Raw genomic sequence first — 18,167 nt, 5'->3', positions numbered from 1 at the left:
ACCAAAAAAAAAAAAAAAAAAAAAAACTTCATGATTTCTCATCCATTTCCATTGCCCCCTTCTTTATAGCCATTTAACAAACACATTTTCCCCCCTTCAAAACTTGTTTTAAAACCAAACCCCTTTGTTGTTCATCTGTTGGTTGCTCAACCTCGGCCTGCTTCAGCTGAAAAGAAAATGCCATTTAAGGGGCAGGTGCAGAAGCGTTGTCCTTCTTCAAATTTTCTTTTCCTCAATTTGTCTGGTTTTTTACCATATGCTTCGAGTCATTTTGTGATGCAATATTGTCGGTCATTACACTATGTTTTTACTCCTGGTTTTGTAATTTTTTTTTTTTTAACCTTTTGAGTTCATGACAGAGACAGCTTAAAGAAGATTACAAAAGCTGAAAGGAAAATAGTGATGTTGTTATGTTTTTTTTTACCTAGTGGGTAATTGTTAAGTTTTGGTTAGAGTGGTTTGTCTCTATACTCGTTATTATGGCCTTTCAAATTGTTTGTGATCTGCCAGCATTTTTGTTTTACCATCATGTGCTTTGTGGGCCATTTCCCCTCACTTTGTTATACCATCAAGTTAAAGTCACATTCAAATAGTTGATGGAGCTCAACGTCAAAATGTTCCTTAGCTCAACGTCAATTAACAATATATATTATTGGTTAAAAGATTAAAACCTAAACCCTAAAACAAAAAGGGATTTCCCACCTCGAGATTCTCATGAATTTCTAGAGTGCAATGGTTGACGTTTCTCCTCTAAATTTTCTATTTAATACATTTTGTTCATGTCAAAGCAAAGGTTAACTAACAAATCGAATTACTCATATTATAAATTATAAAGATTTAGATGAAGCCCTGTTTATGGGCTTTTTCAACTTTCCTAGATAACTTGAAAACAAAGCCACGAAGAATGATCATTTTTCATGATTTTCAACTTTATTAGATGACTTATAAATGAAGCCATGAAAATTTTGTGCTTGTTTCATAAGTTGCTTTCATAGACTAGACGACTTATAAATAAAACAACTTCATTATAGTAATTAAATAAAAATATGATATAAGTAATTTTGAATTGATTTTTTTTAAGGGTATAACTTGAATTTAGTCCTATTTGGTAATTTATCATTTTATCCTTTTATTTATTTAATTTAATATTTTTTGTTTAATTAAAAAACTTTTTACCATCTAAAATTCATATTAAACACTCTTAAAACTGTTAATTTTTCTAAAGGTACTACTAAAAAAAATACTAATTTTCTTTAAAAAGCATTCTTTTGGAAAATTACTCCAAAAATATTGTTCCTTTTGTATTAAAAATTGTTTCAAATATTTCATAATTTTATTTTTTTATGAGAAATTCAAGGTTGTAAAAGAAATAAAAAACTTCATTATTTGGAAATAAATAAATAAATTCTGAGAATAAATTGAAAAAAATGTATAGAAGAATTGTATGTAAATATAATTTTATTAATTTTTATTTAAAAATAAAAAAATAGATATTCGATATGAATTCTGAACAGTCTCTTAAAGTCTCTTAAAAGCACTGTGAAAGTTATTAACTAAACAAAAAATTTAAATGAAAAAACCTCAATGTCATGTGTTTGGTAATATAAACATAATGGCACGTGACACATGCTTCATTTATACATAAGAAAATAAAGTTTTTTTTAATTAACAATTTTGATATTATGTGATATAATTTATTTATTTATTTATTTTCAAGAAATATTATGTGACATAATTATGTTTTTTTTAATAAAAAAATTTCAAAACTGCTTTAATAGTTGAGGTGAATCAAATCATTAAAAAAATTAATTATTAAATATAATGAAATTACTAATATAAAATCATATCAACTTTTTATATTTAAAATTTAAGCAATTCATAAGAAAAATACATAAAAAATTTTAAAATTACAAACTAAAAATTTTAGATAATAAGAATAGGGGGAAAAAAATAATATATATATACAAATTACTTCAAAATATTTAGATCATATGATTTATTTTTATTTACAAAGTTTTTCATTTTACTGTTTGGTCTCTTTCTAACGTGGCAGTTAAGAAGGGAAGATGTTTACATGGGCCAACTAAATCGGCCCATCTTTAGGTCCTATGGCCTTTTAATGGGCCTTTTTGAATATCTTAAAGATCGGCCCATGATTTGGGCCTGCTTGATAGGCCCAATTGTTTTAATTTTCATAAATAATAGTTTTATTTATTTATCGACGAAAATTTTCTATTTTTATTCTTAATAAAATTTATATATATTATTACTTTTCTAATTTAGCTTCCAAAATATACTCTTTATCTATTTAAATAATGAATAAAAAAAATTAAGTTCATAATAAAAAAAAGATACGTGTCAAGATCCCAAAGGAGAAGCCTTTTCCAACGTCACCGAACCCTGAATTTTCGGCCACTCCCTCTAAACTGCGCCGTTTTGACCTCTTTTTCTCCCTCTTCTCTTTTGGCCTTTTCTTACCCTCCAATAAAGGATATATATATATATATATATATATATATACTTAATTTTCTTTCCAACAAATTCACAAATATAATTATTTGACCTCTAAAATTTTAAATTTTAAAAATTAATTTTTTAACTCTTAAAAATTTTAAATTATAAGTTTATTAGATACCAAAATTAAAATTTTATTTTTTAAAAATATTTATTAAACACAAAATTAAAAAATAGGAACCGTTAAATTCAAAATAAAAAGTATCTAATATATCCATAATTTTTTTTATTTTGTATCTATTACACTAATTAAGTTCCGTAGCTTTCAATTATCTGTTTAAACATACGATTTAATTTTATATTTAATGAATTTTTTAATTTAAAAAATATTGTATATATTACAGACATGTTAGAAATAAAATCGAAAGTTTAGGAACCTATTTTGACGTTTTTTTAAAGTTTAAAGACCTATCATAAATAAAATTAAAAATTCATATAATATATTAACTAGATATTAAATATTAAAAATCTATTTAATATAAATATAAAAATTTAGAGACTAAAATAATATTTTAACCATTACTTGATATAATTAAATATAAGTACACATTATCATATATTTATTAGTGAATTATTTTTGTTCCTTTCCCATTACCTAAACATACCAACTCTTGTCCATCATTCATGCCTTTGTGTTTGTTGTAATATACATTAAACCCACTTAATAATGATTGGATTTTTTTTTCCCTATAATTAAAAAAGTTTATTTTAAATTATTCACTGTGACATTCGAGTAAAAGAGAGGTATATGAATGAACCGAGATTACATCCAAATGCTTAAAATAATGGAAAGTTACTACTGTGTTCATGAATGAGCTGAGACCAAATCGGAATGAGAGGTATACTACTGTGTTCATTAAGGAAATGAAAGTTACTACCTATACTAACAAGGTTCACCTTCGTTTCTGGTGGCTTAATCATAGGAACTCCTTATGTGAGGGAGAACAAAACATATTGGGAGAATACATGTTGGTCGGTGGAGATAGTTTTCAGTTTTAAAAAGTGAGAAGTAGGTAACGTGACTGTGTCGCAGGAGTTACAGGAAATACCGAGTCACATAGTTGCTGATTCTGAATTCGGCACACCTCAATTATATTGAAATATTTTTTTGTGTGGGTCACGTGGTTGGCCTCAAAATATGGGATATGTTCATGTTGTCCAAACCTACCATTACCACTCTAATAATTTATTAACCCTAATTTTTAATATATTTATTTTCTTTTGCTTTTTGTTCTTTTCATATTGTTTAATATTGTAGCCCCATTAGCTCCCTCAAGGAATTTTTCAAATCCACATGATTCCCACCTCTATTTATTTTATTTTACCCGATTCTCTTTTTATTTCCTTGTTCAACAAATACGTAACTTTCCCGATTGTAATTCAGGTTTTTGGGTTGGGTTTGATGTTAATTGAAACAAATATGAGTGAATTTGTTCGGTTTAAGAAATTCAGTATACACGTAACTTTCTCGATTGCTGTTCAGGTTTCTGGGTTAGGTTTGATGTTAATGAGAACGAGAATGAGTGAATTTGTTCGGTTCAAGAAATTTAGTATATATGTAACTTTCTCGATTGTAATTCAGGTTTTTGTCTTTTGATTTATGAATTTTCTATTAGATTCCCTTCCCGTAGTAATAATATAATGTTAATTCGGGAGAATTAGAGGTGTTTCAATAACCTGATGACTTGAAAAGTCCGATCAGAGTTGGGTTGATTTTCAAATAAATTGAATTGGTTGTTAGTTTTAAAAAATTCATATTTATATACATATATTTATATTTATTTAATTTCATAACTACTTTTTAATTATTTATTCTCGTCATCAAAATAAAAAACTTTAACTATTTGATAAGTAATTTTAAAAAATTATATTTAAATTGAGCGGTAAATTTTAATTAAATATTTAAAAATAAATAAATCGATATTTTATGAACTAATATTTTACTTTTACTCAAATAAAAAATCGGTACTCTTATAAATTTACTAACTTAACGATTAAGATTAATTTTGAAATAAAAATTATTAATATTTTGTTTTAAAAAATACACTAAAACTTTAAAAAATTTAGTTAAATTAAAAAAAAAATTAAAAAATATTACTTATTTAAAAAAATATACATAAAATTTTAGAAATAGTATTAACTCTTATAATCTTTATAAAAAAAAGTTTAAAAAAATTTATTACTGACAATATAAAGACGAAAATCGTCTATCTACACCTCATAGGTTATTTCGACTCTTAAATATTACTTTTGAAAATTTATAAATATTTTTTAAACGTTTTACTAACAACTTTTTAAATTTTTAAAAAAATTTAAAGATATTTATGAAGTTCGTTTTTGAAGGGTATTAAAGGTATTTTTGTAAGTGTATTATAAAAATATTTTTAAAATAAATGGAAAATTGGTGGGTGATTTTATTAATTTATTGTATTATAATTAAATAATAGAGATTCCTCCAAAAGTCTTAATTCTTCTCAACTTCAACACATAAATAAAGTTTTGGATTAAATAATTAAAAAAAAAATTGAATTAAAATATTAGAAGATCTAGTGGGTGACAAATGCATATGAACCTTATCTATTCCCAATGTTTACGTGTGCTTTAATTAATTATTTTTTGAAATATTAAGTGCATACACTAATTTGTTTTATTTATTTATTTATTTAATTACAGTGCAGGACAATGAAATTATTATGACAAGTAATTAAATTTAATGGACATATGTGTTAGTTTATTTAATCTTGTATTAACCGTAATTAATCTAATTTACTGTTTGTATTTCAATGTATGTCAGTTAAGAGTAGTTAGTAGCGGTTAAAGGTGGTTACTAGCGGTTAAGGGTGGTTACTAACGGTTAAGGTGACTATTCTGTCTATATATGTATTCTGTAACCAGTTGAATAATATGATGTTGGTTTATTGCCTCTCTTAGTTGTATGAGTGTTTTCTAACAATATGACATTCGAGTAAAGAAAAAATATATGAAGGAATAGAGACAACATCCAAACGAGTGATCCTAAAGATATAATCATTGGTCATGTCTTGGTGTGACATCCAAATAAAGGTGTGGTGCATGAATGAATCAAGACCATATCTGGAAGAGAACGATAACGAGGATAGGATGACTAATAAATATTTAAAGGAAATGAAAGTTATTAACTATATCAACACGGTGCACCTTTCTGTTTGGAAGTTCTATCATAAAAACTTGATAGTTAAGTGTGTTTTGCTTCGATTAATTCTTTGTTGGGTGGCCTTATAAAAAAAAAAATGAGATAGACGTGATTCGTGTTGATTTGTGGGGATAGTTTTCACTCTTAAGAAGTAAGTAACCATGTCACAGAGGAATGTCGGGGCTATTAGGTGCCAAATTCAAATTCCAAATTCTAGACATTCATGCACGACATTTAACGGATTAAGCACAAAAACGATAAACTTTGCTTAATTACTAATCTATCACATGCGTATTGTGAAAATACATGCTAAGAAATGTATGAATTAGGTGTTTCTTTCAAGGCAAGCTAAGATGATTATTGACACAACACACATTACACTTCATCATGATTTCTATTGTACAATTTGTTAATGTGCTAACAGGTAAAAAGACTATAAGATTGCTACAAAGTTTGTCAATTTAGGATTAAGGAAAGTCCCATAATGTTCTCGGACAATGTTGGTTTGATAAAAGACATGTTTGAATCTTATTCTTTTCAATAAAATCATTGTTTGTTATATCTTTCGTTATGAAAATAACAGTGCCAATACAAGCATAGCTCAACTGTTAAATCGTTCCTTTGTCATAAAAAAAAAAACCAAACAAAATATAGTCGATAGTAAGTAATACATCTCTATTGTTATGAAGCCTTTTGAGAAAACCAAAAGTAAAACCATGAGAGCAACAGAGTAGTAGAGCTATGCCCTTTAACTTAGCCATGTCAATAGAATCCTCAAGTGTCACAAAGGGTGTACTTTGTTCGAGAGCTACAGAAAAAGAGTCGAGGATTATTGAGAGAGGAGTCCCACATCGACTAATTAAGGCCATCCATTTTTCTCGTAAGGTTGAAGTTCAAATCTTCATTATCCTGCCACAAAAAAAGAAAAAAATCCGAACAAAGTAGAGCCGATAGACAAGATGAGAAGGGTAGGGTTTGTTGATGTTGGTCATGTGAGTTCTGCAGAGGCCGCGTGAACCAATCTCTGGCAAACCATTTTATGACAATAAGTAAGTCTTAAGCATATTATATATTATATATCTAAGTTTTTGTGTACTAAATTTTCAGAAATGAAATAATTTTTTAAAATTTTAAGCTAAAGTTTTATATTTGTTTATTTCATTACTTTCTGATTAATATGAGAGTGACAGAGACAGGTGGCTGGTGGCTGGAGATGCAGCTTCTTCGATCTCAAGACATTGGAGTTTTAAACCACTTGGTTTTTAATATTAATTATGTCCACTTAAATATGTTTTTTTTAAGGTTTGTGTCTTGTTGCTCACTTTCTGTTCACATCTATATAAATATACAAAGAACTTGAAGTTCTAATTTCATCCTTAGAACCCTAATTTCAAAGATTTGAACCCTATAATCCCTACTACAATCATGGTTGAAAAATTAAATTTGTTGGAGTTGTCCATTTTAAGGGTATGAATTTAGTTTATATAGTTGTATCGGTTAAAACTCTAATTTAGCGTTTGAAAAACGTTAGTTTATAGTGGCGTATTTATAGTTGTATCATTGAATTTTTTTAGCAATCGTCATGTCATGTTGTGAGATTGATAATAGCTGGTTCTTTCGAAGTTGTAACTTCGTATTATTTTTCTTTGAGAAAAGTGTCCCGAACATGTTCCATGCTTTTTTCGGTGTCCTGTCATCCTGAATGTGCTCTAACATTTCTTCTTCGATTGTGGTCTTTAAGGCAAACATTCTTTTAGTAATCCTCTAGATCAGTCCTATTAGACAAATTATCACGAGTGTGCTCTAACAAAACCACGTCTATCCAAATCGTCACGAGTAATCCTCTAGATCAGTCTTGAATGTGCTCTAACAAAACCACGTCTATCCAAACATAGTACCTATTGTAGGTATGTATAGTCTGCACATATGTAGCTTATCCATAATAACTTGCACATACATAATTTGTAGGGAAAGACTATCAACACTAACGATCTCATGAATTTGAATCATGTATCGAAAACACGATCTCGTTGGGTTCAAATCTAACGTGGACTAAACCCGTGTTGTTCACTATGAGGACAAGAACAAACCTCCATTTAACAAAACGAAAACCCTTTTTCCTTTCGTATTGAGCAAGGTGTTGTTCACTATGAGGACAAGAACAAACCTCCATTTAACAAAACGAAAACTCTTTTTCCTTTCGTATTGAGCAAGGTTAGTAAAAATGTAGGACTCAATTGAAAAAGACCAACAACGTTATTTTTGAGTTAAAATATGTTTTTGTTGGTGGGTTTGCTTTTTATTTGGTTAGAACCAAATCCTAGGCATTTGTACACTCTTATTTGAGCTGGAGTCCATGTCAAGGAAGAGCAAACACTCTCAAAAACTCACATTCCCATAAGGAGAGAGAGTTTTGAAACCCCTAAATTATGCAAACCCAAGAAGAAAAGTTTGGAATTTGAGGCAAATGTCCACCAAATTCCTCTTCTTCCCCTTCTTCTTCTTCTTCTCTCTCTCCTCTTGTGCTGCAACTACCCATGAAGAAGCTTCAATTCTTCTCTCATGGCTTCACACTTCCTCTTCCCCTGTTTCCCCTGTTTTGTCCGATTGGAATGTCCGTGACTCAACGCCCTGTAACTGGACCTCCATTACTTGTTCTCCTCAAGGCTTTGTCACTCAAATCAACATCATTTCAATCCCTCTTCATCTCCCTTTCCCTTCAAATCTCTCCTCTTTTCACTCCCTTCAAAGGCTGGTAATTTCTGATGCTAATCTCACCGGCCCCATTCCTTCCGACATTGGTGATTGCACTGAGCTCACACTCATTGATTTGAGCTCAAACAACCTTGTCGGAACAATCCCAACAACCATTGGAAAGCTCGAGAAGCTTGAGGATTTGATCTTGAACTCCAACCAGTTGGCTGGGAAAATCCCATTTGAGCTTACCAATTGTAAGTCCCTCAAGAACTTGCTCTTGTTTGACAATAAACTGAGTGGAGGAATCCCTTCTGATATGGGAAAAATGAGGAATCTTGAGATTCTTAGAGCTGGTGGAAACAGAGATATCAATGGAGAAATCCCATATCAGATCGGAAATTGCAGAAATCTAACCATTTTGGGGTTGGCTGACACTAGAATTTCAGGCCCTTTGCCTAATTCTTTAGGCAAACTTGAAAAGCTTCAAACTTTATCCATTTACACCACCATGATCTCCGGCGAGATTCCGCCGGAGCTAGGCAACTGTTCTGAGCTTGTCAACATGTTTATTTATGAAAATAGTCTCTCTGGTTCAATACCAAAGGAGATTGGTAAGCTGCAGAAGCTTGAGCAGCTGTTTCTATGGCAGAATGAGTTAGTTGGGACAATCCCACCTGAAGTTGGTGACTGTTTTAGCTTGAAAAAGATTGATCTTTCTTTGAATTTTCTTTCTGGGGCAATTCCTTCAACATTAGGAGGTCTTCCTTTCCTTGAGGAGTTCATGATTAGTAGCAATAACGTGTCGGGTTCGATCCCTTCGAATCTTTCGAATGCTACGAATCTTTCGCAGTTGCAGCTTGATAGCAATGAGATTTCTGGTTTGATCCCTCCGGAGTTGGGGATGTTAAGGAATCTGAATGTGTTCTTTGCCTGGCAGAATCAGCTGGAAGGAAACATTCCATGGAGTTTGTCGAATTGTTCATATCTTCAAGCTCTTGACTTGTCTCATAATTCATTGACAGGCAGTGTTCCTCCTGGATTGTTTCACCTCAAGAACTTGACTAATCTTTTGTTGATTTCAAATGATATCTCTGGTACATTGCCACCTGATATTGGTAACTGCAGCTCTCTTCTCCGAATGCGGCTCGGGAACAATCGGATTACAGGGGAGATCCCGGCGTCGATCGGTGCGTTACGGAGCTTGAATTTCCTTGATTTGTCAGGAAATCATCTTACAGGATCATTGCCTGCTGAGATTGGGAGCTGTGGAGCTTTGGAAATGATTGATCTAAGCAGCAATGAGCTGAAAGGCTCATTGCCTGAATCACTGTCTTCACTGTCGGAGCTTCAAGTGTTGGATGTCTCATCCAACAATTTTGTTGGTCGGATTCCAGCTAGCTTAGGACAGCTTGTTTCTTTGAATAAGCTCATTCTAGCTAGAAACTCTTTTTCAGGAACAATTCCCACATCGCTTAAACTCTGTTCAAATCTCCAACTACTTGATCTCAGCAGCAATCAACTCACCGGGAACGTACCGGTCGAGTTGGGTTCGATCGTATCGCTCGAGATCGCTCTCAACCTTAGCTGTAATGAGCTGACTGGTTCATTGCCTTTTGAAATGTCTGGACTTAATAAGCTGTCTGTTCTTGACCTTTCACATAACAGTCTTGAAGGTGATTTGAAACCGCTTGCAGGGCTTGACAATCTTGTATTGCTTAACATTTCTTTCAATGAATTCATTGGTTATCTTCCGGACAACAAGCTTTTCAGACAGCTATCACCGACCGACTTAGCTGGCAACGATGGTCTCTGTTCGTCTCTTAAAGATTCGTGTTTCGTAACGGATTCAGATAGAGAAGGACTTACGAGTGACGGTGATGATACAATGAGATCACGAAAGTTGAAGCTAGCCATTGCATTGCTTATTGTCCTGACATTTATGATGATAGTAATGGGGTTGATTGCGGTGGTTCGAGCACGAAAGATGATTCGAGACGAGGATTCGGAGATGGGAGATACTTGGCCTTGGCAATTCATACCATTCCAAAAACTGAATTTCTCTGTTGAGGAAGTGTTGAGGCTTCTTGTGGATGGCAATGTGATCGGCAAAGGGTGTTCGGGGATGGTTTATCGAGCAGAATTGGATAACGGGGAAGTGATTGCCGTGAAGAAGCTATGGCCAACAATGATGGAAATAGATAATAGCGACGATAAATGTCGAATAAGGGATTCGTTTTCGGCCGAGGTTAAAACTCTAGGCTCGATACGTCACAAGAACATCGTGAGGTTCTTGGGATGTTGTTCGAATCGAAACACGAGATTGTTAATGTACGATTATATGCCGAATGGTAGCTTGGGAAGTCTTTTACATGAGAGAAATGGGAATGCTTTGGAATGGGATCTAAGATACCAAATCTTACTTGGTGCAGCACAAGGCCTTGCCTATTTGCACCATGATTGTGTCCCTCCAATTGTTCATAGGGACATTAAGGCCAATAACATTCTCATCGGTCTCGAATTCGAGGCCTATATCGCCGATTTTGGTCTAGCCAAGCTTATCGACAACGGAGATTTCGGTAGGTCATCCAACACAGTTGCGGGCTCTTATGGATACATTGCTCCTGGTGAGTAAGCACCTTCTTTCGATCACTCGAGACATATAGGGAGACTAGTTAGACATATCTAATCTAGTTTTCAATTTTTGTTTGTTTCAGAATATGGTTACATGATGAAGATAACCGAGAAGAGTGATGTCTACAGCTACGGTGTTGTGATAATCGAAGTCTTAACAGGAAAACAACCGATCGACCCAACGATACCGGATGGACTACACATAGTGGATTGGGTGAGAAGAAAGAGAGGGAACGAAGTCCTTGACCCGAGCTTGCAATCGAGACCGGAGACAGAAATAGAGGAGATGATGCAAGTTTTAGGCATAGCGTTATTGTGTGTAAACTCGACACCGGACGAGCGACCGACGATGAAAGACGTGGAGGCGATGCTGAAAGGAATCAAACATGAAAGAGAAGAGTATGCAAAAGTTGATATGTTGCTCAAAGGTGGGGCCTCCCCTACAAATGGAGGGCAAGAGAAGAACAACAAGAGCTCAAATAATGGCAATGGAGTTGGAATTGAATCATCTTCTTCAAAATTGTCAACCAGAAGCTTACTCAACACAAGCTTTTCTGCTTCCTCGTTGATCTATTCATCATCATCCTCTAATGGCAGAGATAGTTAATTTTTTTTTTTTTTTTTTGGTTTGTAAAAAGAAGATTGAATGATGCTGAAGCTAAAAGTTGGAATCTCGTTTATTCGTACGCTTCTTCGTCGAACAAAAATTTGGTGTCAATCAGACATCATATGACACTCCACGTTGATGTATGAGTTTGTGTCATTTTTACGTGTCTGGGTGTTAGATTAAGTATGTCTTAGAATGTACTGTAGGTGGAGACATGATGTTGGTTCTCTGACACTCCTTGGCCTCGTGGCCTAAGTGAGCCACTCGTGATGCATATATGTGTCATGAAGTGGGAGTGGGCAAGTATTGCACGATGAGGGTCTTGCACGTTTCACTTCGGGAATGAAATTTTAATGACAGTGTTAGGTAACACGGGTGTGTCGACATTGTGCCCTTTCCCCTGAGGTTGTGTAGAAATGACTCAATATGGACACAAAATGGTTCATGTCTCGATGGTGCTTGGAAAGATGGAAGTTTGGGAAGTTTCAAATATAAAGTTAACGAGAGTGTTCCAAAAGAGTTCTAAAGGCATAAAACATAGGACCGATAGTTCCTAGTTGGCACGACACTTGCTCGAGTTGCCCTGATAAGCATTGACATTGTGCCCTTTCTGATGAGTTGGAGGTTGCGTTATAGATTCAAGCTTTGACACGCAAACGATTCTTACCTCAATAGTGCTTAGAGGGATTGAAGGTTGGGAAGCTTAAAATATAAACTCATAGATCAGTTCACAATTAACGTGTCTCGAGCGAGCTGCAAACACATATGACATCTCGATGCATGTGGTGGCATCATAAAGCATCAGTAGGTCTCAATAATTCCTAGTTGGCATGATATTTGCCCGAGTTGTCCCGATAAGCATTGTAATAGTTAGATAAAGAACAATAGGCAACCGTTAAGTCGGTAGAAGCTCGAAAGGTGTCGAACTAGGCCAATAAAACTAGATAAGCATTGTCATGCTTCAATAGATTCTCGTAAGCGTTCAAATCATTCGATAAGCTCCAATAAAATGCAATGGGAAAGATACAAAAATGGGTCAGAGTATGATTTACATCATGGGCTGAAATGTTCTTTGTTCTTTTCGACACAATCCCACTTTGTTTCAATTTTCAAGGTTGGTAAAGCTTTTTTCTCGTTCACTTCAAAGCTAAATTTGAAGTACTCAACTTTAAGCTGAATTTGCCGACATGTTCTGAAGCATTACAAAATGTGTCAAATCTCACATTCATAATTAATGCAAATCTTGGAAGGTAACAACAAATGCAATCATTAATCCCCCCAAACTCACATTCGACCAACCAGGATAAATCAAAAGACAAAGATTCTCTCTGATTTTGTTTCCCTATTTGGATAAAATTAAAACAAACAATTTAAAACCCATATTTGGCTTCTTCATTTCATCATCACCAAATTGGAAGTTTGATTCCATGAAGAAGAAAGAGAAGTGTAAAGCAGAAAATGGGTTCTGAGTTCTTCTTCAATGCCTTCTTTTCTCACTTTTATTTCTTGTTTATTTTCTTTCTTCCATTTTTGTGCTTGTTTTATGGCAGACCTTGCTTCCTGTTTCATAAAGTACTGTACTTTATTTGAGGAAATTTAGGGTTCTTGAGAAATGGGGAAGATGCTCCCAAAAACCTAATAGCCAAAAGAGAGATTCCAAGTCTCAAGCCATTAGACAACACTCAGTTACGTAAAATTCAACATCGATTGGAGAGGAGAACGAAACATATCTTATAAGCGTTTGGAAACCTCTGTAATGAGCTAAACTAGACAATACCTATTAGCAACGGGCTTCAGCTGTTACAAATTGTATTTGAGCAAGACATTGGACAGTGTGCCAATGAGGACGTTGGGTCCCCAAAGGAGGTAGATTGTGAGATCCCACATCGATTGAAAAGAAAAACGAAACATACCTTAGAGGGGTGTGGACACCTCTCCCTAGCAAACATGTTTTAAAACCGTGAGGTTGACGGCGATACGTAACGGGCCAAAGTGGACAATATCTGTTAGCGATGAGCTTGGGTTGTTACAAATAGTATATGAGTAAGACATCGAGTGGTGTGCTAGCGAGGACGCTGGGTCTCTAAACGGGGTGGATTGTGAGATCCCACATCGGTTGGAGAGGAAACTGAAACATATCTTATAATTTTTTTCGTTTTTAAACCGTGAGACTGACGACGATACGTAATGAGGCAAAGCGGACAATATCTGTTATAGACTTGAACTATTACAAATGGTATCTGAGCAAGACATCGAACGGTGTGCCAGGGAGAACAGGGTTTCCAAAGGGGTAGATTGTGAGACCTCACATCAGTTGGAGAGAGAAACGAAACATACCCTATAAATTTTTTGGTTTTAAAATTGTGAGGCTGACGACTATACATATCGAGTCAAACGAATATAACACCATTTTGATTTGGATTTATGTGAAGTGTCCCATCCTGTTTGGCAGCTTCCCAAACAATCCATTATAGTGAGGTTGAGAGTTCCAAGTAAATATAAGATGATCATACGTTTGAACATCAATAACAAAACTACAAAAAAAAAACATTAAAAAGTTTCATGTTTGCACAAACACTCTCATTTGTACTATAAATTCTCTTTTATATTTCATATCTAAATCAGTGTTCACTGCCCCAAATATGCAATTCCAAACCCTACCTTTCTCTTTTGCTATTGAATGAAGGACTACCAACAAAATTGTAGGCCACACAAACTAACTACCACACACAAAATTAGTCTCGTCCTAGTTTAACGATGATCGTTGGTGTGATTGGGAGTCATTTTGCTTTTATCATCGCCAAAATCGTTCGTATCTTAACGGTGTAGAAGTGATGATATGTGGAAATCACTACAAGGGAGTAAGATTCAGATTACCTTGTTGATCGAATATCTCAAGACAAAAACATTGTTTGAGATTCGAATCACTCCACAAGTAAGATCGATCATGTCTACCTTGAATGATTCTTATTGATCAAATATCTCAAGATAAGAACACTTGATTGAGATTCAAACCACTCCACATGCAACATTGATCATGTCAAGCTTAAATGATTCTGCATGCAACTTAAACTCCATAGAATTGCAAAGAAACTTAGCCAAAGCACAAATGCTCATTTTACTATATATTTTTCAAATCTGCTTACAAATACAACATACATGACTTTATATAGCCTAAAAAATGAAACTATTAAAAGCATTCCAAGAGTTGTAACCTTCATACTTTATGGTCATAATTAGCATTATGTAAATGTAACCTAAAGTAAATAAAATGCCTTGAAATACAATAATTATAAATTACTCTAAATTGTAACCCACCCAAAATTTATAACAATCAAACTTCATTTTTCTTCAATGTGCATGAATGGAAACATCTTTTGATAATTTTGACAACCTTTTCTTCACATCTTCGTTGAAGTATATTGTATGGTTGATGTCTTTTGATTCATATCAAGTGATTTCTGGTCATTGGAAAGCGATTGTAGTCATTCAAATCATTTTAGTTAAATGAAAATTACTCTCTAAAAAGGCTTCCTCGTCCGATATAAGTATATCCTATTGCATGCTCTAACCCTAGATTTTGAAAAAATCTAATAAACGGGGATGGAAGAAAATGTTTGAGCTACTCCGCCAACGAGTTAGGTTTACGTTTAGATGTGTTCTATTTTTTTCTCGATCCAACCAACACAACTCGTGAACACTCTACCGACAAATGTTGTCCACGTCATGCTCATAAATTGCTTCGTGTCAAGTCATCCAACACATAAAAATTGTATATATTATTAAACTAAAAAGGAGTAAACTAGGTAATGCCTTTTGTTGAGGCGACAGAAGGATGGGATATCTAAGGTATTGCTCAAACAGTGAAATTAAAAGATATTGAAAATGGCAGTCAATTCAACCTATGTCTTGTGTACAGTGAGTTCTGTTTCAGAATAGCTCACTTTATCAAGGATAAATGGTAGGGTTTATGGAGTTCATTCTCGGACGAAAACGTTTTCGGTACAAAAGTCTCGAACCAAAAACATCACCTCAGACCGACGTGGTTAATCGGTTCTTAAAAAACTATGGGAATGAGTACGTTAGTTATCATGGTGAATCATCATAACATAAATAAGATTTTCTACCGCTCATTGCAACTATAATGACTCTAAAATAAAATAAAGCAACACACTGATCTAACCTAAGGGCTATTAAACCAAACATGGATACAGGTATCTCAACTTCATTTCCATGGCCTTCGTAGTAATGTCGTTATCCGTCTCAAGGTGTCTTACCTTTACCTGAAAAAGAAGTGACACGTGGATTGAGTATTTAAAAATACTCAGTAAGTAACTTCACTGTTGAGGTCAGGAAATGTAATCACATGCAATCATGATACGTCCTATCTTTTCATAAAATATCATGGTCTTGGTCTCTACTTTCCCATTTGGGCCGAATTAGACGTACAGTACTTAGAACTAAAGAAGCGCCATAATGAAGCCTAATTCTCAACTACATTGTTGATGGGTCTCCTTGAGAACACTATGTATAAGTGCTACCTGTTCACTCAAACAATGCTTTGAATACGAAAGTGTGTAGTTCCACCTTCTTCATACTGAGTCACAAACAGCGCGTCGTTCGCTTTAGCCAAACCTAACAGGTCTAAGCTCCCTCTCCTCGATGGGTGCAAAAGTATAGAAACCCGCATTTAATTACATATCTTACGAGTACTTATTAATATCGACCTAAAAATTTAAACATGAAGGTAGGTATAATTAATCTTTTGTATATATTGTCGAATATTCTTCATAGTGTTGTTGGTGGTGCATCCATTAAATATTTGGTCATATTCAAAGGCTACCACTCCACAAATCATGCACCAATTTTGGAGAAAAGTATTCTAAGTGTCTTCCAACATGTCCCATTTTGTTTGCTTCTAGTAAACTTAAAAGAAGTGCTAGCTATTAACAAAGAGTACATGTGTTAATGGGCGAAACCCTGATATCACAAATGCTAAACGAAGCCTGAGTTCAATATTCTTTATAACTTTTTTGAAGTTCATGTTATAGAATTGAGATTAGAACGTAGAATGTTCTTAGAAGCAAATCATTTGGAGCAGCTTGAAACTCTAGATCAACCTCACACGGGAGATGAACTACACAACACTTACATTCTTACAAATGAACTCAAATTCTCGTTCGATTTAGACATCAAAGCGTATAGAACTAGCATCACATCGATTTACGACCTAAACCAAATAGTATCGCATGCTACACGACTCCACTTAACTTTTGCTTTTAGAATAATATTATTGTTTGTGTGAAAGAGACCATACAAGCTGAAAGCACCCAACCATTCAATTTTGTGTTTTGTGAATGGGAAACCATAAGAGTGATGAAAAAAGGATGGAGATAAGAGAAATCTCAAACCCTATTAGCAAAGGATAAGATGACAATTTACGACCAAATTCGAGTATTATCTCAAAATTTGATGGTTTACTGTCTCACTGTGCGATGATTGATGATCGTAGCAACGAGTATAATTATATATTTACATGAGTTTGTTAGCTTCAATCGTGAATTTTATCTGTCTTGGTCATAAACTCAAAAATATAAGTTAAAAGATGATTCTTGTAATAGCCTTAGCCCACCGCTAGCAGATATTGTCCTCTTTAGGGTTTTTTCATTCGGATTTCCCCTCAAGGTTTTAAAACACGTCTGCTAGGGAGAGGTTTTCACACCCTTATAAAGAATATTTTGTTCTCCTCTCCAATAGATGTGGGATCTCACAATCCACCCTCCTTCAAGACGAGATCCAGTGTCCTCGTCGACACTCGTTCCCTTCTCCAATCAATATGAGATCTCACAATCCATCTCCCTTCGAGGCTCAACGTTCTTGCTAACACACTATTCGGTGTCTGGCTCTAATACCATTTGTAACGGTCCAAACCCACCGCTAATAGACATTGTTCTCTTTAAGCTTTCCCTTTCGGGTTTTCCCTTAAGGTTTTAAAACACATATGCTAGGGAGAAGTCTTCACATTCTTATAAATAATGTTTCGTTCTCCTCTCCAATAGACCAATGTGTTAAAGCAAAACTAAAAACTAAAAAGGTAAATGTATGAACGTAAGCGTTTGCGTGAGCAGAACAGGTAAAAAACACAAAGCCGGATATCGCGAAAGGCAAATCTAAGCATACTATTGATGAAAAAAGACTAGTGTTTGTGGTTATACATTGGTGCTTGTGATTAGTCTCCATCCTTGAAGAACATTTGAGATCATAGAGAGTGTTCCAACTTTTTCAGCTGATTTTTCTGTGTGTTTCTCCAATTTTATGTATTGGAGGAAACACCGAGAGAGGCAGGCATGGGCGACATGTATATTTTTATCCTCCAATGTGGTCGAACAGTAAACTTGTAGCTAATGGACATTATCCACTTACTCACAACAGTCTCCAACTTGTCGGGTTTCCAACAACTATTATTTTAGGTCAATCTTGCGACCATTTTACTGTTTTTTTTTTTTTTTTTTTTTTTTTTTTTTTTTTTTTTTTTTTTTTTTTTTT

At 34.0% G+C, this 18,167-nt stretch overlaps 2 protein-coding genes across 4 annotated transcripts in view; both read left to right on the top strand.

The window, feature by feature from the left end:
• The window catches only part of LOC111464269 (probable pectate lyase 8), a 5,279-nt gene extending 4,756 nt beyond the window's left edge, over positions 1–523 (top strand). Inside the window, exon 8 of one of the 3 annotated variants that reach the window (XM_023108394.1) lies at positions 16–523. The gene's annotated coding sequence lies outside the window, so the exon portion shown is untranslated. Of the gene's footprint in view, positions 1–7 lie in introns of all 3 variants that reach the window. The other 2 variants (XM_023108395.1, XM_023108393.1) reach the window with 2 other exon arrangements.
• Positions 524–7,959: 7,436 nt separating this feature from the next.
• LOC111464267 (receptor-like protein kinase 2) lies at positions 7,960–12,007 on the top strand. The gene is made up of 2 exons (XM_023108391.1): positions 7,960–11,007; positions 11,098–12,007. Exons 1-2 carry the CDS (start codon positions 8,154–8,156, stop codon positions 11,619–11,621), a joined length of 3,378 nt encoding a protein of 1,125 aa, XP_022964159.1. The 5' UTR covers positions 7,960–8,153; the 3' UTR covers positions 11,622–12,007.
• Positions 12,008–18,167: the final 6,160 nt, after the last annotated feature.

Source organism: Cucurbita moschata, unplaced genomic scaffold, assembly GCF_002738365.1.
Source record: "Cucurbita moschata cultivar Rifu unplaced genomic scaffold, Cmos_1.0 Cmo_Scf00030, whole genome shotgun sequence".
NCBI lineage: Eukaryota > Viridiplantae > Streptophyta > Magnoliopsida > Cucurbitales > Cucurbitaceae > Cucurbita > Cucurbita moschata.
This window is presented reverse-complemented; position numbering and strand designations above follow the sequence as displayed.

Excerpts from the sequence above, each read along its gene's own strand:
- LOC111464267 (XM_023108391.1), top strand. The coding sequence starts at position 8,154 with ATGTCCACCAAATTCCTCTTCTTCCCCTTCTTCTTCTTCTTCTCTCTC. Across the intron at positions 11,008-11,097 it reads TTATGGATACATTGCTCCTG|AATATGGTTACATGATGAAG; the intron begins GTGAGTAAGCAC and ends TGTTTGTTTCAG.